The sequence below is a fragment of the Oncorhynchus nerka genome, linkage group LG2 (assembly GCF_034236695.1).
Source record: "Oncorhynchus nerka isolate Pitt River linkage group LG2, Oner_Uvic_2.0, whole genome shotgun sequence".
Lineage (NCBI taxonomy): Eukaryota > Metazoa > Chordata > Actinopteri > Salmoniformes > Salmonidae > Oncorhynchus > Oncorhynchus nerka.
Genome location: NC_088397.1, coordinates 71,863,691 through 71,888,600, shown reverse-complemented (window position 1 = coordinate 71,888,600; position 24,910 = coordinate 71,863,691). Strand labels below are relative to the sequence as shown.

At 43.3% G+C, this 24,910-nt stretch overlaps 1 protein-coding gene across 3 annotated transcripts in view; it reads right to left on the bottom strand.

Moving 5' to 3' along the window:
* The window catches only part of LOC115141739 (transforming acidic coiled-coil-containing protein 1-like), a 38,128-nt gene that overhangs the window by 7,884 nt on the left and 5,334 nt on the right, over window positions 1–24,910 (bottom strand). The window contains exons 1-13 of one of the 3 annotated variants that reach the window (XM_029680899.2): window positions 22,260–22,904; window positions 21,393–21,496; window positions 14,855–16,526; window positions 14,307–14,342; window positions 8,543–8,603; window positions 7,404–7,632; window positions 6,154–6,206; window positions 5,902–6,042; window positions 5,164–5,240; window positions 4,975–5,018; window positions 4,348–4,514; window positions 3,765–3,871; window positions 1,149–1,269 (exon numbers count right to left, since the gene is read on the bottom strand). In XM_029680899.2, the coding sequence (XP_029536759.2) occupies window positions 1,149–1,269; window positions 3,765–3,871; window positions 4,348–4,514; window positions 4,975–5,018; window positions 5,164–5,240; window positions 5,902–6,042; window positions 6,154–6,206; window positions 7,404–7,632; window positions 8,543–8,603; window positions 14,307–14,342; window positions 14,855–16,526; window positions 21,393–21,496; window positions 22,260–22,426 (2,979 nt within the window). In that variant the 5' untranslated portion in view covers window positions 22,427–22,904. Of the gene's footprint in view, window positions 1–1,148; window positions 1,270–3,764; window positions 3,872–4,347; window positions 4,515–4,974; window positions 5,019–5,163; window positions 5,241–5,901; window positions 6,043–6,153; window positions 6,207–7,403; window positions 7,633–8,542; window positions 8,604–14,306; window positions 14,343–14,854; window positions 16,527–21,392; window positions 21,497–22,259; window positions 22,905–24,910 lie in introns of those variants that run through there. The other 2 variants (XM_029680914.2, XM_029680907.2) reach the window with 2 other exon arrangements.

Sequence of the window (24,910 nt, the reverse complement as noted above, 5' to 3'; positions counted from 1 at the left end):
TAATCATTTCAATGCAGTATTAGCCTAGCCTTATATTTACATAATGAGAGGTTATGCATAATCAGCTTCTAATTTATAGCCTCTTGTCTCTTGCGCAATAAGCACGCACCTGTGCTCCGCTGGCTTCTCGCTGTAAAAGAAAAAAAGGCTCCTTAGCGCTTGGAGTCCTATGCAGGAAAAGCTAGAGTAGAATAGCTTGCTGGGCATTTTTTGTTGCATTTCTTACACCAATAAACTATTCGAAGAGTGGCGCAAGCTCTTGTATGCTGAATGTTAAATACAGCAGCCAATAGAACTCAGGGGTAGTCTGAAAGAAGAGCGAACGCACGATGGCGGTAGACTATCGTGGGCTAGTTATAGGCTAGTTATTTATTCAGACCCATAACCATTCAAGCCTTTTGAAGAGAATTGAAAGCCTTTTGCATCTCATTCTAGTCCTATATTCTTCAAGGATGTCATTAGAATGATGAAGATGAGGACAACGAAACTTATTTAATTTAACTGTTGCGAGGAAGGAATGAAGTAATACTAGAGAGAGAAAGAGGTAGGCTAATAACATTAGGGGAAATATTATGAACAATTAAAATCAAATTCGCTAGCCTATACTTGTAACTTTGTAGGCCGCATGTGCTGCAACAGAATCGCATGTTCTCTCAGCTTTATCATGGTTTGAACGAGGTGCGTAATTCCATTCCATTTCATATAGTGCAATACAGTTCACACTCAAAAAGATTACTGGAGCTTGATTAATTGATTTACCCATTGCATAGCTACATCTACTGTATGTGATTTTATGTTTTTCTGTTGTGCGTAATGTGCGGTAGCTGTATTTGATAATGGCACAATCATTTGGCCTTTTTTGGGCTTGGACTCACTAAATGATAACGTGTCTTTAATAATGTAGGGCTCATAAATGTATTTAGTCAGGCTCAGGTTCCATCAGGTTTGAATTTTGGATCAAAGCTCTAATCACATCCAGACATAAACCTATTTATATGATTTATAATGCTTTTGAATGACACCTGCGGTTTTGGCGGGAAATACCAGTTTACCTGGGAGGAAAGTGATTTATTCTCAGGATGTTTTCAATCTGATTCTACAGATATATTTCCCCAAGTGGAGTAAGTCAAGTAAATGTTGTCAAGTACCTTCTGGTGGAGGGCTCTCTCCAAGGAGTCCACCTTCATCTGCTCTTTCCTCAGGCTGGCATGAAGAGCCACACTCTCTGAGTCGGCCTTGGAGCGCACCTGGGCTATGTCTTCATTAGCCCTGCAACACAGCAGAGAGGTAAACGTTAGAGAAAGAAAATCATGAAAAATAAAAGACCTCCAAAGGAAGATCTCTTCCCTCCACTGTGTACTGTACCCAATGAGCAATAGGCTAGATGATAGGAATATACACAACATGACCAAAAGTATGTGGACACCTGCTAGTCGAACATCTCATTCCAAAATCATGGGCATTAATATGGAGTTGGTCACCCCTTTGTTATAACAGCCTTACTCTTCAGGGAAGGCTTTCCACTAGATGTTGGAACATTGATGAAGGGACTTGCTTCCATTCAGCCACAAGAGCATTAGTGAGGTCGGGCACTGATGTTGGGTGATTAGGCCTGGCTCGCAGTTGGCGTACAAATTAATCCCAGAGGTGTTTGATGGGGTTGAGGTCAGGGCTCTGTGCAGGCCGTCAAGTTCTTCCACACCGATCTCGACAAATCATTTCTGTATACACCTCGCTTTGTACACGGGGGCATTGTCACACTGAAACAGAAATGGGCCTTCCCCAAACTGTTGCCACAAAGTTGGAAGCACAAAATGTCATTGTATGCTGTAATGTTAAGATTTCCCTTCACTGGAACTAAGGAGCCTAGCCCAAACCATGAAAAACAGCCACATACCATTATTCCTCTTCCACCAAACTTTACAGTTGGCACTATGCATTGGGACAGATAGGGTTATCCTGGCATCCGCCAAACCACAATTCGGCCGTTCGACTGCCAGATGGTGAAGCATGATTCATAACTCCAGAGAACACGTTTCCACTGCTCCAGAGTCCAATGGCGGTGAGCTTTACACCACTCCAGCCGACGCTTGGCATTGCACATGGTGATCTTAGGCTTATGTGTGGCTGTTCGGCCATGGAAACCCATTTCATGAAGCTCCCGACGAACAGTTCTTGTGCTGACATTGTTTCCAGAGGCAGTTTGGAACGCGATTTATTTATTATTATTATTTTTGTACCTTTATTTAACTAGGCACTAGCGTCTCACCTAGCCACTAGCCCAGGGAAATGCGTAGTGCCAAATCATATAGTACTCGTTAAAACTCAAACTTTCATTAAATCACACATGCAGGGTACTCAATTAAAGCTACACTCGTTGTGAATCGAGCCAACATGTCAGATTTTAAAAATGCTTTTCGGCGAAAGCATGAGAAGCTATTATCTGATAGCATGCACCCCCCCCCCCCCCCCCGAAATACCTGAACGAGACGTAAACAAAAGAATTAGCGTAGCCAGCGCTACACAAAACACAGAAATAAAATATAAAACATGCATTACCTTTGACGAGCTTCTTTGTTGGCACTCCAATATGTCCCATAAACATCACAATTGGGTCTTTTTTTCGATTAATTCCGTCCATGTATACCCAAAATGTCCATTTATGAAGCCCGTCTGATCCAGAAAAAAACAGCTTTCCAAAACGCAATGTCATTTTTTAAAATTAAAAACGTTGCCTATAAACTTTGCCAAAACACTTCAAACTACTTTTGTAATCCAACTTTAGGTATTTGTAAACGTTAATAATCGAAAAATTGATCACGGGGCGATCTGTATTCAATAGCAGCAAGTCTTGAAATCATGGACGATTTTCTCTCTTTCATAACTTCCCCCGGTGTACCCTCTGACAGGAAGTGCCTATTCCTCATTTCACCAAAGATGAACTTCAACCCAATTCCCAACACTGGCGACATCGTGTGGAAGCTGTAGGAACTGTAAAGTGGGCGCTATCTATTTTCCCTTGCCATAGACAATTCAGGGAACTGGCGGAGGGGTATATATTTTTCTTTTTGTGAACTGTTTTTCCTTGGGGTTTTGCCTGCTACACACGTTCTGTTATAGTCACAGACATTTAACCAGTTTTATAAACTTCAGAGTGTTTTCTATGCACACATACTAATCATATGCATATACTATATTCCTGGCATGAGTAGCAGGGCGTTGAAATTTTGCACGCTTTTTATCAAAAAGTTGAAAAAAACGGCCCTAACCTCTAACAAATTCTTATTTTCAATGACGGCCTAGGAACAGTGGGTTAACTGCCTGATAATGAGTGACGCAATAGGGGACAGACAATGTTTACGTGCTTCAGCACTCTGCGGTCCAATTCTGCGAGTTTGTGTGGCTACCACTTCGCGGCGGAGTCGTTGTTGCTCCTAGATGTTTCCACTTCACAATAACAGCACTTACAGTTGACTGAGGTAACTCTAGCAGGGCAGAAATTTGACAAACTGACTTGTTGACGGTGCCAAGTTGAAAGTCACTGAACTCTTCAGTAAGGCCATTCTACTGCCAATGTTTGTTCATGGAGATTGCATGGCTGTGTACTCGATTTTATACACCTGTCAGCAACAGCCGAATTCACTAATTTGAAGGGGTGTCCACATACTTTTGTATATATAATGTATTTAAGATTATAAACAATCTCTTTGGGTAAAATAAATCAAAATTATATTAAACTAAAAAGTGTATGTGTCTATCTTTACTTGACTAGTTTTTCCTCAGCGTGGATCTTGAGTGTGTGGTATCTCTGCTCCTCCTGTCTGACGCGGACCAGATACTCTTGGGCACACTTCTTCAGCACCTCTTCATTCTAGATACACACACACACAGACAGATCTGAAATTTAATTCAACCGAATGTATTGTTTTGGCTGGTATTTCTCCATTACAAGTAGTGATAATGAAAGGTCAGATAAAGAAGAATCAAAACATGAAGTAAAACACAGAATACAACATGGGCAGACAAAGGTTTACTTCAACTCAACAGTCTTTGAAGTACACCTTGCTAGTGTAACGTTAACACAAGTCACGCATAAGCGGCTGGTAGGAGGAGCTACAGCAGGATGGGCTCATTGTAATGGCTGGAATGGTATACATGAAATGGTATCAAACATATGGAAATTATGTTTGACTCAGTCCCATTTACTCCATTCCAGCCATTACAATGAGCCTGTCTGCCTATAGCTCCTCTCACCAGCCTCCACTGGTATCACGCACACCTTCTTAAACCTTCTCTAGTCTCACGTTAACATATACCTTCCTAAACATTCGCTCTAGTCTCACATACCTTCTTAAAGCCTTCCAGGATGGTCTTCATGTTCTCGTAACGTCTAAAGAGGTCCGAGAGTGAGCGCTCCACAGAGTTGAGGTCGGCCAGGGCCTGGTCCCGCTCCAGAGTCACCTGCTGGACACTCTTCTGGGAGCCCAGGACACTCCTCTTGTGCTGCTCATCCTCTGCAAAGTTTACAGGTCAAAGGTCACTAAGTTGAGATACGTCCAAACAAGGACTAAGGGTACAAGGGTGTCTCAATAGCCTAAATAGGCTTGCTATCATCGTCTAGTTCCATGAATTTGCGCTGATGTTTAAAAAAACGAGAATTCAATCAAATTATAACAAAAGGGGAATACAAAGATAATTGTTAATTTGTCAATACATTCATTTCCATTCCCTGATGAATAAATTTGCAACATTTTCTAAAACCATGTTTTCACTTTGTTATGAGGTATTGTGTGTAGCAGGGGAGGAAAAAAATAATTTGATCCATTTTGAAATCAGGCTGGAACAACAAAATGTGGAATAAGTCTAGGGGTATTAATAAGCTGAAAGTCATAAGCTGGTAGGTATCAACTATATTGCTTTCACCAATCCTGTGATTTCATATCAGTGCCGATAATTAACTCTTCAAGAACTTACCAATCATCTGTGCAACTGTTTTCTCGTACTCCACCACTATTTTCCTACAAGAGATGAATTAACAGGAGGAGAGATATAAATACAAAGAAAAATGTTTATTTTCAGTCTAAAAGCTTTATTGTGAGTTTTCCTGTGATATATGATCCACTTTGAATGATGTCTAACTAAAACAACAGTGCCATATAATACCTCATCTCTAACACCTCCATATGACTGTCTTCATACTTTCTCTTCCACTCGTTGGCCTCTATCTCTTTAGTGATTATCTGTTGGGGAGAAAACACTATGCTTAACATAGGCTTGCCAGGCATCCAGTTGCTTGCTACAGATGTAGGATCTTAATTTGAGCCAGTTTCTACAGCTGGAAAATAATCCTGCAGCAACAGGAAATGTCAATTATTATATTGATCATAATTAATGGACATGTAAGGGGTTGTTTTTTCTTAAAGGGAAAATCAAGTCTGAAATTTCAAAGTGAAAATTACAAACTTCAGAAACCTTTTTAAATCTAAAATACAGTTTTCCTTTAACAGGTTTATAAAAATGAAGATCCTACATCAGTACTTGTTGAAAGTTTAAGTATGTTTACTATGGTATAATAGAAGTACCAATTTGTAAGTCGCTCTGGATAAGAGCGTCTGCTAAATGACTTAAATGTAATGTAAATGTACTGCAGTGAGTGTGCAGTACTACAGTGACAGTCAGCAATCAGGGAACTGGGCCTTTAGCTCAGAGGGCTAGCTCTTAGTGCAACCTAGGTTGTGTTCTTTAGGGCAGGCAATGGGAAACGAAAATTATAATTTCTAATTAGATATATCCAGATAGTCCCTCCCTATTTCAATCTGTTTTCTTCAATTTGGTGCCTAATGAACATGACCCAGATATTTTCAGTTTGGTATAATAACCACTATTGGTCAGTTACTATACCTCCTCTCTGATCAAGGTGAGCACCGCTGCTTTGTCCATCTCATTTAGCGATATGGTATCCATGGAGGAGGGACTACCTTTGTCATCGTGTCCCTTGCAGCCAATCAACTTTGGCCTTGGGGTGATTGACAGCTCTTCACTCTGTAGACACCAAGGACAAAACATGTCAATCTGTGCTCTAATGCAAACTGGCTTCTATTGAAAAAACATAACAAATCTTAGAGACAAATCAAAAGATCTAAGCCTACTTACTGAAATGCAAATGTCCTTTTCCTTCATATTGTGTGTTATCCTCGCCTGTGGCCCTGAGAGGAAGACAATAATACATGAATAAGTATTATGGGGATCAGAGTATGTGAGCAGAGCGGAGCTGGAACTAAATATTTTCATAAAGAAAGTCATAAAACACTCAGGTCCTAAATCAAGGTGACTTACAAAGACCAAAGAGCAAGTGAGGGAGTGCGGTGAATAATGGTAAATAAAAAATGTAGTGTCAACAAATAAAGAATCATTGTGGAATCTGAAAAGACACTTATCCCAACAGCATGATGGTGTACATGCTACGTGCACATGCTAACAGAAAGGAACTAGGTGGGTAGATAACTAAGTGTGTCATTGTAGCAAAATATTTACAGTGCCTTTGGAAAGACCCCTTGTCACGCCCTGACCGTAGAGATCCTTTATTCTCTATTTTGGTTAGGTCGGGGTGTGACTAGGGTGGGCATTCTAGTTTCTTTGTTTCTAGGTTGGCTTGGTATGGTTCCCATTCAGAGGCAGCTGTCTATTGTTGTCTCTGATCAGGGATCATATTTAGGCAGCTTTTCCCACCTGTTTGTTGTGGGATCTTGTTTGTGTATAGTTGCCTTGAGCACTGCATAGCTTCACGTTCGTTTTGTTCTTTATTGTTTTTTGCCGGTTCACGTAATAAAGATGATGAACCCAAAGCACGCTGCATTTTGGTCCGATTCTGTGACACCCCTTGATTTTTTCCACATTTTGTTATGGTACAGCCTTGTTCTAAAATTGATTAAATAAAACAATATCTTCAGCAATCTAAACACAATACCCCATAATGACAAAGCGAAAACAGGTTTTAGAAATGTTTGCAAATTTAGTGTTTATATGCTGTTTAATATGACATGTAGCCTATTTAAAATTATGTTCGCTTCTTACATTCACCTTTTCGTGTTTATTAAAATACTTTTCATTCAAATCCATATGGTTTGGTTTCAAAACTTCAAAACCAATTGGTAGGTCCAGGCAGTCACAATAATAGATGGGTGTTGATTCAATTGTGATTTTAATGAATGGAGCGAATTTGGAGCTTTTCTGCTGTCAAGTGTAATCTAATGGAGCTAATCTAATGGATTGTCTAGAACTGCTGGCATTAAGTTTTGTTTTTTGTTTTCTAGCCCCTTTAGACTTTTAAACAGAGTCCCTTTGACTACGTCTTGGTCATTGAATAAATCTAAAGAACGCCCTGAGAGCCAAACCAAACTTACCATCCAGCATTGCCTGGCTTTTGACATTGTCTGTGATGGCCAGGCCTTTGGTTGGGCCTTTAGCTGGGCCTTTGGCACACACTGAGTCTTCTTTCTCCTCCACCTCCACCCCGGCCTCCTCCTTGGCTTTCTGGCCCATGATTTCACTACAAGCCAGCTTTTCCTCATCGGTGGCATGGCGAACGCGGCGGGGCATTTCTTGGACCTGTGACACAACCACATCCTCTTCCTGTAAACAAGAGAATGGAGTGTCAGCATACCGTCAGCCTACAGTCAGATAGAACACCCGTGGTGTATTTACTATATTGAATTGAATGTATTCCATCTGGTAAGCTGGGATGGGAACCACGGGCTGGGAACTACTGAGCCACACTGTAAAATCTGCATAGAGTCCACCAACAAAAAACGTAAACAATGCCATAATATTGCACGGTGGATTCCATATGCATTTTAACATGCAAATAGCACTTGATTTCTACAATATTTTTGTTTTGTTTCTCAAAGTAGTAGATTAGGTGGTTCACTTGAGGTAGTTTAATAGTCAATTGGAGTGTTATGGGATGCGATAAAACATTACATTTAACATTTAAGTCATTTAGCAGACGCTCTTATCCAGAGCGACTTACAAATTGGTGCGTTCACCTTATGACATCCAGTGGAACAGCCACTTTACAATAGTGCATCTAAATCTTTTAAGGGGGGTGAGAAGGATTACTTTATCCTATCCTAGGTATTCCAAACATGATGGCACATGGCATCTACAGACTGATAAACACGTGCTGAGTGATGAGTAATGCATCTGTCAACACGCCAGGGCTGTACCGCAATGCTATGGACACAATGATGAGAGTGTGAGAAAGGGATGCACTTGTCAGCATGAAAGAAAGAAGCTGTGTGTATGTGTGTGTGTGTGTGTGTGTGTGTGTGTGTGTGTGTGTGTGTGTGTGTGTGTGTGTGTGTGTGTGTGTGTGTGTGTGTGTGTGTGTGTGTGTGTGTGTGTGTGTCTGTGTGTGTGTGTGTGTGGGTGTGTCTGTGTGTGTAGGTGAGGTAACCTACTGAGTAATAGACATTGCAGTGCCACTGTAGCAAGGTTATATTCAACTGATATTGCACAAGCACTTACGCACACACACACACACCTGATTGCAGACATTCAGGACCAGGGACTGGTTTTCATACTTCTTGACCTTACACGAATTCCTAGAGGAACACCGGAAGAGAATATACAGTAGCATTGGTTATTAGGACACATGTATCTAATAAACTGTACATTTTATTTTGTCATTTTTATTTCACCTTTATTTAACCAGGTAGGCTAGTTGAGAACAAGTTCTCATTTACAAATGCGACCTGGCCAAGATAAAGCAAAGCAGTGCGACACAAACAACAACACAGAGTTACACATGGAATAAACAAACATACAGTCAAAAATACAATAAAATAAATCTATATACAAGGTGTGCAAATGAGGTAGGATAAGGGTTGTAAAGGCAATAAATAGGCCATAGTGGTGAAATAATTACAAATATAACAATTAAACACTGGCGTGATAGATGTGCAGAAGATGAGTGTGCAAATAGAGATACTGGGGTGCAAAGGAGCAAAATAAATTCAATAAATAACAGTATGGGGATGAGGTAGTTAGATGGGCTATTTACAGATGAGCTATGTACAGGTGCAGTGATGTGTGACCTGCTCTGACAGCTGGTGCTTAAAGCTAGTGAGGGAGATATGAGTCTCCAGCTTCAGTGATTTTTGCAGTTTGTTCCAGTCATTGGCAGCAGAGAACTGGAAGGAAAGGCGGCCGAAGGAGGAATTGGCTTTGGGGGTGCCCAGTGAAATATACCTGCTGGAGCGCGTGCTACAGGTGTGTGCTGCTAAGGTGACCAGTGAGCTGAGATAAGGCGGGGCTTTACCTAGCAAAGACTTATAGATGACCTGGCGCCAGTGGGTTTGGCGACGAATATGAAGCGAGTGGCAGCCAACGAGAGCATACAGGTCGCAGTGGTGGGTAGTATATGGGCCTTTGGTGACAAAATGGATGGCACTGTGATAGACTGCATCCAATTTGCTGAGTAGAGTGCTGGAGGCTATTTTGTAAATGACATCGCCGAAGTCAAGGATCGGTAGGATAGTCAGTTTTATGAGGGTATGTTGGCAGCATGAGTGAAGGAGGCTTTGTTGCGAAATAGGAAGCCGATTCTAGATTTAATTGTGGATTGGAGATGCTTAATGTGAGTCTGGAAGGAGAGTTTACAGTCTAACCAGAGACCTAGGTATTTGTAGTTGTCCACATATAGTTGTGCACATATTCTAAGTCAGAAACGTCCGGAGTAGCGATGCTGGACAGGCAGGCAGGTGTGGGCAGCGATCGGTTGAAGAGCATGCATGTAGTTTTACTTTAATTTAAGAGCAGTTGGAGGCCACGGAAGGAGAGTTGTATGGCATTGAAGCTTGTCTGGAAGTTCGTTAGCACAGTGTCCAAAGATGGGCCAGAAGTATACCGAATGGTGTCGTCTGTGTAGAGGTGGATTAGAGAATCACCAGCAGCAAGAGCAACATCATTGATGTATACAGAGAAGAGAGTCGGCCCAAGGATTGAACCCTGTGGCATCCCTATAGAGATTGTCAGACAACAGGCCCTCCGATTTGACACACTGAACTCTGTCTGAGAAGTAGTTGGTGAACCAGGCGAGGCAGTCATTTGAGAAACCAAGGCTGTTGAGTCTGCCAATAAGAATGCTGTGATTGACAGAGTCGAAAGCCTTGGCAAGGTCGATGAATACAGCTGCACAGTATTGTCTCTTATCGATGGCGGTTATGATATCGTTTAGGACCTTGAGCATAGCTGAGGTGCACCCATGACCAGCTCGGAACCCAGATTGCATAGCGGAGAAGGTACGGTGGGATTCGAAATGGTCGGTGATCTGTTTGTTAACTTGGCTTTCGAAGACCTTAGAAAGGCAGGGTAGGATATATATATAGGTCTATATATATATAGGTCTGTAGCAGTTTGGGTCTAGAGTGTCTCCCCCTTTGAAGAGGGGATGACTGCGGCAGCTTTCCAATCTTTGGGGATCTCAGACGATACGAAAGAGAGGTTGAACAGGCTAGTAATAGGGGTTGCAACAATTTCGGTGGATAATTTTAGAAAGAGAGGGTCCAGATTGTCTAGCCTGGCTGATTTGTAGGGGTCAGACCCCAGGGCTGTTGACCGGGGTCGGGGTAGGGGTACCCAGGTGGAAAGCATGGCCAGCTGTAGAAAAATTCTCAATTATCGTGGATTTATCGGTGTTGACAGTGTTTCCTAGCCTCAGTGCAGTGGGCAGCTGGAAGAAGGTGCTCTTATTCTCCATGGACTTTACAGTGTCCCAGAACTTTTTGGAGTTCAGGATGCAAATTTCTGTTTGAAAAAGCTAGCCTTTGCTTTCCTAACTGCCTGTGTATATTGGTTCCTAACTTCCCTGAAAACTTGCATATCGCAGGGGCTTTTCGATGCTAATGCAGTACGCCACAGGATGTTTTTGTACGGGTCAAGTGCAGTCAGGTCTGGAGTGAACCAAGGGCTATATCTGTTCCTGGTTCTACATTTTTTTGAATGGGGCGTGCTTATTTAAGATGGTGAGGAAAGCCCTTTTAAAGAATAACCAGGCATTCTCTACTGACGGAATGAGGTCAATATCCTTCCAGGATACCTGGGCCAGGTCGATTAGAAAGGCCTGCTCGCTGAAGTGTTTTAGGAAGCGTTTTAACAGTGATGAGGGGTGGTCATTTGACCGCAGACCCACTACAGATGCAGGCAATGAAGCAGTGATCGCTGAGATCCTGGTTGAAGACAGAAGAGGTGTATTTGGAGGGCAGATTGGTTAGGATGATATCTATGAGGGTGCCCGTGTTTACGGATTTGGGGTTGTACCTGGTAGGTTCATTGATAATTTGTGTGAGATTGAGGGCATCAAGCTTAGATTGTAGGATGGCCGGGGTGTTAAGCTGTGAATGGAATTTATATGTTAAAATTAATGATTAGAATATTCCACCCTGAAACTATATAATTGTATGAAATTTATTAGAATCATCAATGAAATACATTAGAATCATCAAATTATTAATGATGTGTGTAATCTTGGTCAGTAATATTATAATAAATGATGTGTGTAGTTTTTGTCAAAATTAGGGTAAAACAATATATCTGTACAATATGTCCCTATAGTATCTTAAACACAGAGTGTCTGAGCAAAATTCGGTGCCGACCTTGGCTAGGGACCACTGAGAGATTTGGGAGAGGGCAGTGAGTACTCCCTAATCTTGAGGGGGGACAGGGAGTGCTTCTCACGGTCCCTAATCTTTTTCGGCTGGGTATTGGTACAGTATGTGCGTAGGATACCTACTGTTTGTGTGCAAAAGTATTTGCGTAAGGAGCTAGTATAGAATGAATGGTTTTGTACAACAAACCAGCACAACCAACCAGAATAAACATCTTGACTATTGTAGCTGGGCCTCTGTCTGTTTCATTCAACCAGTATCTTACAAATCCTGGGTTGCAGACTGAGTAGTTTAATCGAATTGGGATATGAACATTGAGAACATAATTCTCATGACATAAGCACATCTCAGTTTAGGTCACCTAACAGCACGAGCTCTGAAGATATATGGGGGGCAATAAATTCACATATGGTATCGAGGGCACAGCTGGGGGCAGAGGGAGGTCTATAGCAAGTGGCAAAGGTGAGAGACTTGTTTCTGGAAAGGTGGATTTTTAAAAGTAGAAGCCCAAATTGTTTGGGCACAGACCTGGATAGTAAGACAGAACTCTGCAGGCTATCTCTGCAATAGATTGCAACTCCGCCCCCTTTGGCACTTCTATCTTGTCGGAAAATGTTATAGTTAGGAATGGAAATGTCTGGGTTTTTGATGGTCTTCCTAAGCCAGGATTCAGACACGGCTAGGACATCCGGGTTGGCAGAGTGTGCTCAGGCAGTGAATAAAACAAACTTAGGGAGGAGGCTTCTAATGTTAACGTAGATGAAACCAAGGTTTTTACAGTTACAGAAGTCAACAAATGAGAGCATCTGGGGAGTGGGAGTGGAGCTAGGCATTGCAGGGCCTGGATTAACCTCTACATCATCAGAGGAACAGAGGAGGAGTAGGATAAGGGTACGGCTAAAGGCTATAAGAATTGTTCGTCTAGTACGTTCGGAACAGAGAGTAAAAGGATCAGGTTTCTGGGCATGGTAGAATATACTCAAGGTATAATGTACAGACAAAGGTATGATAGGATGTTTATACAGTTGAGGTAAACCTTTGCATTGAGTGATGATGAGAGAGATATTGTCTCTAGAAACATAATTTAAACCAGGTGAGGTCACTGCATTTGTGGGAGGTGGAACTAAAGGGTTATCTAAGGCGTATTGAGCAGGGCTAGAGGCTCTACAGTGAAATAAGGCAATAATTACTAACCAAAACAGCAATGGACAAGGCATATTGACATTAGGGAGAGGCATGCGTAGCCGAGTGATCATAGGGGTCCAGTGAGTGGCTCAGGCGGGCCGGAGACACGTCGATTCAGGCAGCTAGCGGGCCGGGGCTAGCTAGCAGAAGGGCCTTAGAGGGACGTCGTGACGGAAGAAGTCAGTAGTAGCCCCCTCGTGCTGTAACGTCGGCAGACCAGTCTTCGTGGATCAGCAGGGATCTGTGTGGTGAAAGGGTCCAGGCCAATTGGCAAAATAGGTATAGTGGCCAAAGAATTTGTCTGATGGGCCTCTTAAGTTAACAGTCCGAAATGCTCTAGACAGCTAGCGGGCCGCGGCTAGCAGATGGTTGATACACACTATTCTCCCATTGGTCTAATCAGTATTGCACAGCACTGTCATGACGTTGCCCTCTTTGGGTACAGCATCCCCCTCTCTCTGTCTCCTACACCCAGGCTGCTGTGGTCAGAGAGAGGTCGTAAATTCCTGGAGGAGATTATATCCTCATGGCCACAGTATAGAGACGGAGTGAAACAAACTTTTCAACAGACACACCGATGACACATTGAGCGTAAATACAGTATATATATTGATTGCAATTGTTCCCGAATGAGTGAGAGTTCATGTGCAAAGGATTAGCATTTCAATTGTTATAATTATCAACTGTGTGTTGTCTTATCTCAGTCGACCCCCACTTCCCTTTTGTACAACAAGCCGCCATGCAGGTTTAGCCCACTAGGGCACATTCCCCTATCATTTCTTGTAACCATATTAATTTTGTTTGTTTGTGTGTGCACTTCTGTGATTGTTTAGTTAGTTAATTAATAAATAAATGATTTAAGACAATTGATGTATGGATGACTCATAGTGAAGACTGGGTTCGTGCAGATAACCAACAATTTACGACGTTTGGAATGAGACTAACGTGAGGTAAAATAATTAATTCATTAATCAAGAAGACCAATTGATCAGATATTAAAATGTATCTGAAAAGTTGTATTAGGAAAATTATAACTTTGTAATCTGAATATTTTCCTTGGTGCCCCGACTTCCTAGTTAATTACATTTGCCTGATTAGTTAATCACGAAATGCTAATTACAGAGAATCTTTGATAAAAACTAAAAGTCTTAATTTAATGATAGTAAAGACACGACAGCACTATGCAAAATCCTATGCAGATAGAAATATGTTATTTAACTCTGCAAAGACTCACAAGGCAACCATTAAGGAAATAGCCTACTAGCTGATGAAGGCATGTTTTTTAAGGGGGAAGGTTCACGTGCCAACATGCAGGAGTGCGGGACTCTAAAAGCTCCTTCACTGAGCTCTCATCATAACAACACATGCAATAGGACTGAAAGCAAAGATGGCAGACCAACCCAGAGAGCGAGAGAGAGAGAGAGAATGAGTGAGGAAAGAGGAAGTACTACTTACAACAGAAAACAGAGAAACTTCACTTGTTCAGTGGTCCTGAGGCGAATGAACACAAGGTGGGAGGAGAAGCAGAGAAAAGGTGCACGATAGACAGACAGTGGCGGTTGGTTGGTAGGGTTGGCGGGAGAAGGTCGATAGGGAGTATAGCAGGAAAATGAAAGATGAGGGAGAGAGAGAAGGAGGAATGAGTAGTGATGTACTGCTCAGCATTATGAGATAGGTTTCTAGGAGTTGGTTTGGCAGCAGGCTTCTGACACAAACATTATGATGCCAGTGGCCTTGCAAATGGCAAAAATATATTTACCAGACTAATGTGAGAACCATGAAGCCAAGTTTGGTATCACATAGGCCATTGAGCAATATCGAACATGTTTACTCACTTTCTGACAGTATTGTTTTATAAAATACACATTGCCAAGTGTTTTTAGAAGACACGGAAAGATAATTGAATGCTTTCTTCTTGTTAAGACAATCCACATTCTGAAAGCAGAAGTAACATGAAGAAGGCTATACTAGTGTTGGAACACTAGTGAGTGTAGTGGACTTACGTGATGATCCTGTCCTTGCTTTTCTTTGGAGTCTGACACATTCTCTTCCCCTCATCCAGGAGCCGCTCCAGCTTTGGTTTCACTGCTTCCTCTGCTGGCGGAGGAAGTGGAGTATCCCGGGAGGTTGAGTTCTCGCAGCCCAGGGCTGTAGATGGCTTAAAGGGGTCCACATAGTTGTCAAAGTTGTGAGGATCAAAGCTGTAGGATCCTTTGGGCAAAACCGGGGAACTACTTATTTTGACACCACCACCCCAAAAGGGGATCAAATTAGGGTCATCCCACTGGTTGGGGTCAAATTTATAAGTGGACTTGGGAATAGGAACGTCGTCCAAACTTAAGGAGGGACCTGGCATGGAAAGTGGTTCGGAAGTCGTTTCTGAAACCGGCTCTACTACCGGGTGGGCTATTACTGGTTCGGGTGCCGGCGTCGGGGCAGGTGCTGTTGTCGTTGCTTTTGCCCTTGGTTTCTTGACGGCGAGCTTGCTGCCGGGCGTTTTACCCATCCTCCTGGGCGGTGTTTTTTTTACCTCGCCTGCCTCGTCTAACCCAAACTCTATCTCCACAGGCTTGGGCTCCTCTGATGCCTCCGACGCTGAATCTTTGACCTCCTCAACATCCATTTTAGGTGAGGAACTAGTCCCACAAAGTGGTGGAGAAGAGCTGCATACAGGTAACGACTCCAGTGTGGGCAGGGAGCTAGGTACAGGTAACGACCCCAGTGTGGGCAGGGAGCTAGGTACAGGTAACGACCCCAGTGTGGGCAGGGAGCTAGGTACAGGTAACGACCCCAGTGTGGGCAGGGAGCTAGGTACAGGTAACAACCCCAGTGTGGGCAGGGAGCTAGGTACAGGTAGTGACTCCATTGTGGGCAGGGCATCGGCTGGCGAGGAGTTCTGAATCTTGGAGCCGCCACTGGCGAACGGATTGAAGCTGCCGTCGAATTGGTCCGGGTTGAAGTTGTAGCTAGCCTTAGGGACTAGGGTGATATCACTGTCCCCATCCCTCTGTGCACTAGCCCTGGAAAAGGCTCCCTTTATCTTCAGGGAAGGGTGTGTGGTTTTAGTGGGTTTGGCCTGAGGTTCAGGGATGGTCTCTATGGGGTGTCCATTACAAAGCGTCTTAGTAATGCTAGCCTCCTTAGTTAGGTCTAAGTCCAGAGAAGTAGCCAGTGGTCTATCTTCCTCAGGTAGGCCTAAGTCTAGAGAAGTAGCAAGTGGCCTCTCCTCCTCAGGTAGGCCTAAGTCTAGAGAAGTAGCCAGTGGTCTATCCTCCTCAATTAGGCCTAAGTCTAGAGAAGTATCCAGTGGTCTATCCTCATCAGTTTGGCCTAAATCTAGAGAAGTAGCCAGTGGTCTATCCTCCTCAGGTAGGCCTAAGTCTTGTGAAGTAGCCAGTGGTCTATCCTCCTCAGGTAGACCTAAGTCTAGAGAAGCAGTGGCCTTTGCTGCTCCATTGGTCTGGGCTGATGGGCCTGCTATTGCGGGTTGAACCTCTGCAGTGTCTGTGGTGTTGGGCAGTGTTTGTGGCCCCTCCTTAGAGTCCACAGGGGCCTCCTCCTCAGGGACCAAGGGGGGCTTGGCCTGACCCATGTTCTGGTTAAATAGGAGGCTAGGAGCTGGATCTCTGGCTGGGCCAAACATTATCAGCTGTTCATCCTCCTCCTCCAGGGCATCTGGTGAAAGCAGGAGAGGGGATTTGACAAGTCGACTCAAAAACATAGCCACAAATGCAAAATATTATCAAACATATTATTTGGAGTGTGCTGTAATTTCAACAAAAATAGCCTTCTCAAGGCAGGTTGCTAGCTACAGTATGAATATTAAGAAAGGTTAAAAGAAAGGCTACCAATCCCACAGTAATATACAGTTGCATGCATATATTTCCATGGTTACGCTATTCTTTAAATACCTAATATCATAACAATGCATTCATGTGACTGGAAAACTGTGATAAGGAAATATAAAAGCTATAATGGCAGGTAGACTAGTGGTTAGAGTGTTGGGCCAGTAACCGAAAGGTTGCTAGATTGAATCCCCGAGCTGACATGGTGAAAATGTATTGTTCTGCCCCTGAACAAGGCAGTTAACCCACTGTTCCTAGGCCTTCATTTTAAATAAGAATTTGTTCTTAACTGACTTGCCTAATAAATTAATAACAGGTCATACTGAGAGAGCTGTTGATTTTGCCACACTCCCTTCAGAATGTACAACTGTTTCATGATGGCTGTCATCTTCAAAGTAGTTTTCATGCAACAGTCTGTTGCTAGGAGACAGGGGTCAGCCTCTGACCTAGATCATTTATATACAGTGGAGTGGAGGAATTAATTTGCTACAGCGTTTAATGCAGCATTGATCCTCATATTCCAAATATTTAGAGCTACTGTAATCATTACTAAGCAAAGTCAAATCCGCCATCGGTATGTTTACATATATGTGAATGTGCTTCAGTGTGTGTGTGTGTGTGCGTGTGTGTGTGTGCGTGTGTGTGTGTGCGTGTGTGTGTGTGTGTGTGTGTGTGTGTGTGTGTGTGTGTGTGTGTGTGTGTGTGTGTGTGTGTGTGTGTGTGTGTGTGTGTGGGGAGAAAAGCAAAGAGAGAGGCTGAGGAAGAGAGGTATAACAACACTGGTGAATAGTCCATTGCAGCCTTACTTACAAAGATACCCTAGTACCCAGATCTATAATAATTCTGCTTGCACGTGTATCATGCCAACTAAATTGATCAAAAACTATCTGATTAACTGTTCTAGAATCAGTTAATCAGAGTTCAGATCACTGTACCCAGGGCTTCAAGGTTATAGGTTTTATGTTTTTATTGAGATTACCAGTACAAATAATAAAAATCATAATACAAAAGGTTAGGCTATGTTTTACAGTGCATTTGGAAAGTATTCAGACCCCTTTACTTTTTCCACATTTTGTTACGTTACAGCCTAAAATAGATTACACTGTTTTTGTCCCCTCATCAATCCACCCACAATACCCCATAATGACAAAGCAAAAACTGAAATAGCACATATCACCAATATCACCATATCACAGCAGGTCAAATTTGTCTGTCCTCGGTTGCAACACTCACTACCGAGTTCCAGACTGGCTCTGAAAGCAACATCAGTACAAGAACTGTGTGTGTTTCCAAGGACAAACGCTACATACCCAAATGCATAGTGCCAACCAATGTTCCCTCCCCCGGGACTGCCACTCAGAAGAAATATCAGCCTGCACAGAGAAGCATGAGATTGAACTTCACTCAACTTTCTAGTTTTCCCCTTTACTTAAAACTATTAAAGTTTCCCTCTACTGTGGGAATTTCCAATATTAGCCACTTTCACTGCAACATACCGAAACAAAACAAACTATGCAATCCTTAGTATGCAAAACTAACTATGCAAGACTTAGTATGCAAAACTAACTATGCAAGAAATGTTCTTGTAGGCAGAATGCACTGGAGTAGGATTCTATTACATTAAAAAGCACGACTCAGCCCGTACTCTACAGACCAGAGGGACAAAACCAATCAGAGCTGCAGTATCCCTATATGCAAATAGACCATTGTCATATATGGATCTGTGTCATTCACTTTGAACTGGACTGTGTTTAACCGCATGAGTGGTCTCGAGTAGATGCACTTGTTCTGAGATCAAAGCAAAAGCTGCATGTAGCCACTTGTGCACATTTGTTCACATTCTTTGCTAGTTAGTGAGTTATTAGCCCAGTTATAGCTCATTTCTAGTCAGCAATGGGGGAGTGGTTGCTTCCTACAAGAGCACAAAATGTCATTTCTAGCCATCTGAGTCAGGGTAAAGAGCTGTTTTCTGTCTTAAAGGGGCAGTGTTGTATTTTGAGACAGGCTTGAATAAGCAAAGTAGCTTAAACCGCAAAAACAGGTTTTTAAATGTTTTTGCAAATAAAAAACTGAAATATCACACTCTGTACTTTGTAAGTATTCAGACCCTTTACTCAATACTTTGTTGAAGCACCTTTGGCAGAGATTACAGCGTCACTGCACAGCTATTTTTAGGTCTTTCCAGAGATGTTTGATCGGGTTCAAGTCCGGGCTCTGGCTGGGGCACTCAAGGACATTCAGAGACTTGTCCCGGAGCCACTCCTGTGTTGTCTTGGCTGTGTACTTAGGGACATTGTCCTGTTGGAAGGTGAACCTTCGCACCCAGTCTGAGGTGCTGAGCGCTCTGGAGCAGGTTTTCATTAAGGATCTCTCTGTACTTTGCGCCATTCATCTTTCTCTCAATCCTGACTAGTCTCCCAGTCCCTGCCACTGAAAAACATCCCCACAGCATGATGCTGCCACCACCATGCTTCACCGTAGGGATGGTGCCAGGTTTCCTCCAGATGGGTCACTTGCCATTCAGGCCAAAGAGTTCAATCTTGGTTTCATCAGATCAGAGAATCTTGTTTCTCATGGTCTGAGAGTCTTTAGGTGATTTTTTGCTAACTCCAAGCGGGCTGTCATGTGCCTTTTACTGAGGAGTGGCTTCTGTCTGGCCACTCTAACATAAATGCCTGATTGGTGGAGTGCTGTCCTTCTGGAAGTTTTTCCATCTCCACAGAGGAACTCTGGAGCTCTGTCAGAGTGACCATCGGCCCTTCTCCCCTGATTGCTCACTTTGCCGGGCAGCCAGCTCTAGGAAGAGTCTTAGTGGTTCTAAACTTCTTCCATTTAAGAATGATGGAGGCCACTGTGTTTTTGGGGACCTTCAATGCTACATTTTTTGGTACCCTTCCCCAAATCTGTGCCTCGACACAATACTGTACCCTGAAGAGTGGAGGCTGTTATAGCAGCAAAGGGGGGGACCAACTCCATGTTAGTGTGCATGATTTTGAAATGATATGTTAGGTGAGCAGGTGTCCACATACAGGACAAACAACAGAGTTGGTTATTTTTGTGTACACTACTAAAGGTTTTTAAAAGTACCACAGCTTCATGCTAGCCGGGTTCCAGATCTGTTTGTGTTTATTTGGCAATACAACACAAACAGATCTGGAGACCATTAGCAAGACAGCACAAACAGATCTGGAAACATTAGCAAGACAACACAAACAGATCTGGAGACCATTAGCAAGACAGCACAAACAGATCTGGAAACATTAGCAAGACAACACAAACAGATCTGGAAACATTAGCAAGACAACACAAACAGATCTGGAGACCATTAGCAAGACAGCACAAACAGATCTGGAGACCATTAGCAAGACAGCACAAACAGATCTGGAGACCATTAGCAAGACAACACAAACAGATCTGGAGAACATTAGCAAGACAACACAAACAGATCTGGAAACATTAGCAAGACAACACAATAGGGCCCATTGATCCAAATCTATCTGATGGGGCCCATCAATATAATGGAGATACTTTTAGTTCCATCACATGGGAAGTCACTCTCATGATCTTTGACCCCTCCCACTGACAATTAAAAACAAGGAGGAGCAACTGCTTTTGCTCCTGGGTGACCTCCTGAGTTCCATAGTCAAAAGCGAATTCCCATGCAGGCCGTGGTCCCATTCTCTACCTTTTACTTATCCAATGTTACAATAATAATATTTTATTTGGGCCACATATGCTATTCTTGTGGAGTAGCCTCCCTCAGTTTGACCTGAATGGATAAGATACGTTCTTTATTCAGCCCATGACTACTCCCTCACCACATACGTAATTGTTGCTGTGAATAAGGTACTTGTGCAGTTTCATACCAACCTTTAAGTGCTATGTAACTTTAATGGCCTTCATGAATTTCTAACAGTCAGATACATACCTAGAAAAGTACGGTAGGCAGACAAAGCACATGTCTTCAATTACCTCCCTCCGTTTGGCCACATGTCAGACGGAACAGAGTTAAAATAGCTCAACAGTAGGTGCAGTTTAATCTAACGTAGTAGCAGTCCTTTGAGAGCAAACGCAATCTGCAGTTTCAGTTAAGAAAACATTATTAATGGACAGTCATCAAATGGTCTGAAGCACTAAATCTACTTGATTCCACCAAACACTGTATCTTTTGTTCATGAAAAGAGCCTATTGAAAACCATGTCTGAGGGATTGTTAAAAGTTGAAGCACCATGCGCATGTGTGCACACACACACAAACAAATGGTTCCCTGCAGGAAATGCACAGACAGAATGACAAAGCTCTATTGTTGCCATGAAAACTCCAAAAGAAGCCAGCCAGCTAGCATTCTCTCCAGGTGATGGTCAGTCAATGGTTGCGTGGTTGTGGGAGTGAAATGAAAAGGATGTTGGGGTGTCATGGTAGGCCATACCATGTACTGTAGATGTTGCGAGGGACTATTTTGTGGCATAATATCCCTATAACATCCCTTCCTGTGAAGTTGCTATGTGTGGTATGTCATTATGGTATGGTTGTGGTATGCTGTCATGCTCTGTTGTTGCTGACTCATGTGCCCAAAAATAATTGCCCCTTCAGGGTTAGACAACTTTTTAAAATGGAATTGAATACTGGCATGTAAATTTTGGCATGTCTTGTGCCTACTTCTATCTGTGTTGAAGGCAAGCAGCAATGATCTCACCTGCTCTGTCAGTGGTGAAGGTCTCCAGCTCTTCTGGGACTTGGAGTGGAGTGTGGACAGGGCTCTGAGCCTCTGGGGTTTCAAAGTGGCCCTCTGAGTCTGAACTGGAAGAGAGAGAGAGAGAGAGTGAGATGAGTATGGTCATATCACTAGAATATCTGGTAAAACAAACCTATTGTGTACATAATATACTATGTGTCCTCTACATGTTGTAGTATGTGTACTTATTTAAATGTAATGCGTTTGCATAGCTGCCATGTGCAAGACCAGTTGACTACATCTGATAAACAACTAATAGTAGCTGTGATTGGAAACAAGACTCACCACCACTCAATGCTGTGCTATAGGTGTAGTAATTAAACACTGCTATAAAAATATATATTTGTATACTGATCTCTCTCCATCTCTATCACACAGCCTTGCGTGATAACACTATAATCAGGGGAATGTTTTGCCCCCCACAAGGAACAGGGACACACAGTGTGTGCTTAATTAAGATGGCATCACTCATTTGTATCTGTCTGTGGTGTGGGACAGTAATAAAATACCTGAGGTGTGTTAAAATTCTCACACACACACACACCTCACACACACTCGGGAATTAACCAGTAAGCCTATAACACAACATTGTTTGGGAGAATCTTACAGTAGGAAAAAACTGTTTAACAGTCAAATGCATTTTTCTTTCTTTCTTTCTTTTTTCTCACTTTCTCTGTCTCCCTGCTCATCCCCCCTTTAGAACAACACCAACTCACAAACCCCACAGGTGGAAAAGCAAATCAGGTGTCCCTCTCCCTCCAGCTGCCTTGCGGGGCTCTCACTGTTAAAAGGCTTCAAGGCTCCAATGTAGCCAACACACACACTCGCCTGCAGCCTTGAGATCTCTCTTCTTCCTCCTCCTCTCGCTGCCCTCCACAAGGCAGCAGTCCATCTTCCTCCTTCACCTCCTGGCCCTCCACCTCCTCTCCCTCCTCTGCTCCCCGGACTGCTGTCCACGTCCACTTGGCCCATGACATGGGCGACAGCCAAGACATCCTCGACAACAAAGTTTTTGGCTTTCTCCTTTAGTCTGAGTAGAGTCAATAGACACTATCGGTTTGAATTGTGTCTGAATAGACACTATTGGTCTTCTTCTCCCCCTCTTAAAGATCTTCCACTAGTAGTAGCTCCTCTTAAAGATCTTCCACTAGTAGTAGCTCCTCTGGACTGTTTTCTTCTTCATGTTAGTGAGCACCTCCCCCTGAAGAGACGAGACACTCCCTCCACTCTGCACTTTGCTGTTGATGCTCTATTTGGGAACTTGTTTTTCATAGAATGGAAAGAGGCTTCTAGTCTTCTATCCTTCTCTCTCTCTCTCTCTCTCTCTCTCTCTCTCTCTCTCTCTCTTTCCCTCTTTCCCTCTCTTTCTTTCTTTCTGTCACGCGCCCCCTCTCTCAGCCGCTGGGGCAGTCACAGCAATGACCGGCTAGACTTCCAGAGCGCTGCCTAGCTCTCACTTTCTGTCTGTCTCTCTCTCTCTCTCCCCCTCTCTCTCTCCCTCTTTACTTCAGGGACAGCCCATTGTGAAAGAACATAGGGAGAGAAAGGAAGCTTGCGGCTTCAAAAGAATGCTGTGTTCTCAGGACCAGTGAGTCTGTCGGCCCCTGTGGTGACAGAGTGGTAGCTCCCAGTCAAGCAGCCATTCCACACTCATGCAAAAAGCAGAGGCAAAACAAACTAGGGCTGATGAGAGGAGGAGTGAGTCTGGTGTAGCAGAGTGGTGGAGTCAGTGGAGCTCCATGTTTTACAGCACAGAGGGGTTTGGAACCGAGCACCCCCTGTCCTCAGGCTGTTTAACCGTTAACTGTTTCCCACCTCCAACGACCCAACCAGGCGACGACAGATAGCCAAGCACGACTGGACCATACCGGGGAAACCTGTTCTGGCACTGTCACTCTCTGGCTCCCTGTTCCAATAGTCATTAATTCCCTTCCTTTCCTCATTTCCTTAGGATGTTATCTTCCTTTCCTAATTTCCTTAAAAAGGTTCTTGTCCTTCATGAACGCTGACATGACAAGGTCTTTATTGGTTAAAGTAGAAATCTGACCATATCTTTTCCCTCGTGCCTATCAGTTGTCACCAAGGAAAGGAGATACGGTGAGGAAGCCATTCTAGATGATTGAAACACGACCTAGCTAGCACTGATAACACTGATGTCTGCTTGAAATACCTGAAGAGCCTGGGGTAGTTAGCTGTTTGTTCACCTCCAATTATACACTACATGACCAAAAGTATGTGGACACCTGCTCGTCAAACATCTCATTCCAAAATGGGCATTAATATGGAGTTGGTTCCCCCTTTGCTATAACAGCCTCCACTCTTCTGGGAATGCTTTCCACTAGATGTTGTAACATTGCTGGGAGGACTTGCTTCCATTCAGCCACAAGAGCATTAGTGAGGTCGGGCACTGATGTTGGACGATTAGGCCTGGTTTGCAGTCGGCATTCCAATTCATCCCAAAGGTGTTCGATGGGTTTGAGGTCAGGGCTCTATGCAGGCCAGTCAAGTTCTTCAACGCTGATCTCGACAGACCATTTGTGCAGGGGGGCATTGTCATACTGAAACAGGAAGGTGCCTTCCCCAAACTGTTGCCACAAATTTGGAAGCAATGAATCGCCTAGAATGTCATTGTATGCTGTAGCGTTAAGATTTCCCTTCACTGGAACTAAGGGGCCTAGACGGAACCATGAAAAACAGCCCCAGACCATTATTCCTCAGTTACAAAATCCGGTTCTACTTTGAACAAACAATATCTGTTCAGGCTTAATAATGAAGCTGTCGTAAAGCCTTTATGAAGCTGAAATAATAACACAGGGATGCTGGTTTAAATCCTGGGCCTGCTTTCAGTGGGAATAGTGTCTGTTCCCAGCAACCATCTCCTGTTGTGCCCTTGCCTTGGCAGCAGCTAATGGGGATCCTTAATGAATACAAAATACAAAAATACCCACAAAAAAGAAAATTGTATGGGTAAAATGGATCCGCACTGAGACAACAGTGAGTCAAACACACACAGTCAGACACTGAGACAGTCACAGACAGACACAGACACACACATATGTATGCACACACACGCACGCACACACACACACACACAAGCACACGTACATACACATACACACACCACATAGAACCACACACATGCATGCACATACACACACACACCACACACACAAGCACACCACACACACAAGCACACGTACACATGCACATACACACACCACACACACAAGCACACATGCATGCACATACACACACACACTTTTCTGAGGGCTAGTAACGAGGACGGTAAAGGAATATGACACATCCCCTAACACATTGTCTCATCAAGGCACATGTCCTCACTGACCAGAGCAACCTCTCACTTTTCTCTGCTTTTCACAAACACCAACACTAAATCTATGTTTAGTCTTGATGCCAGTCTTACACTGAACACCCAATAACAAGGATGGCCTTATGCAGGATAGCGGGCCTTGCACAAC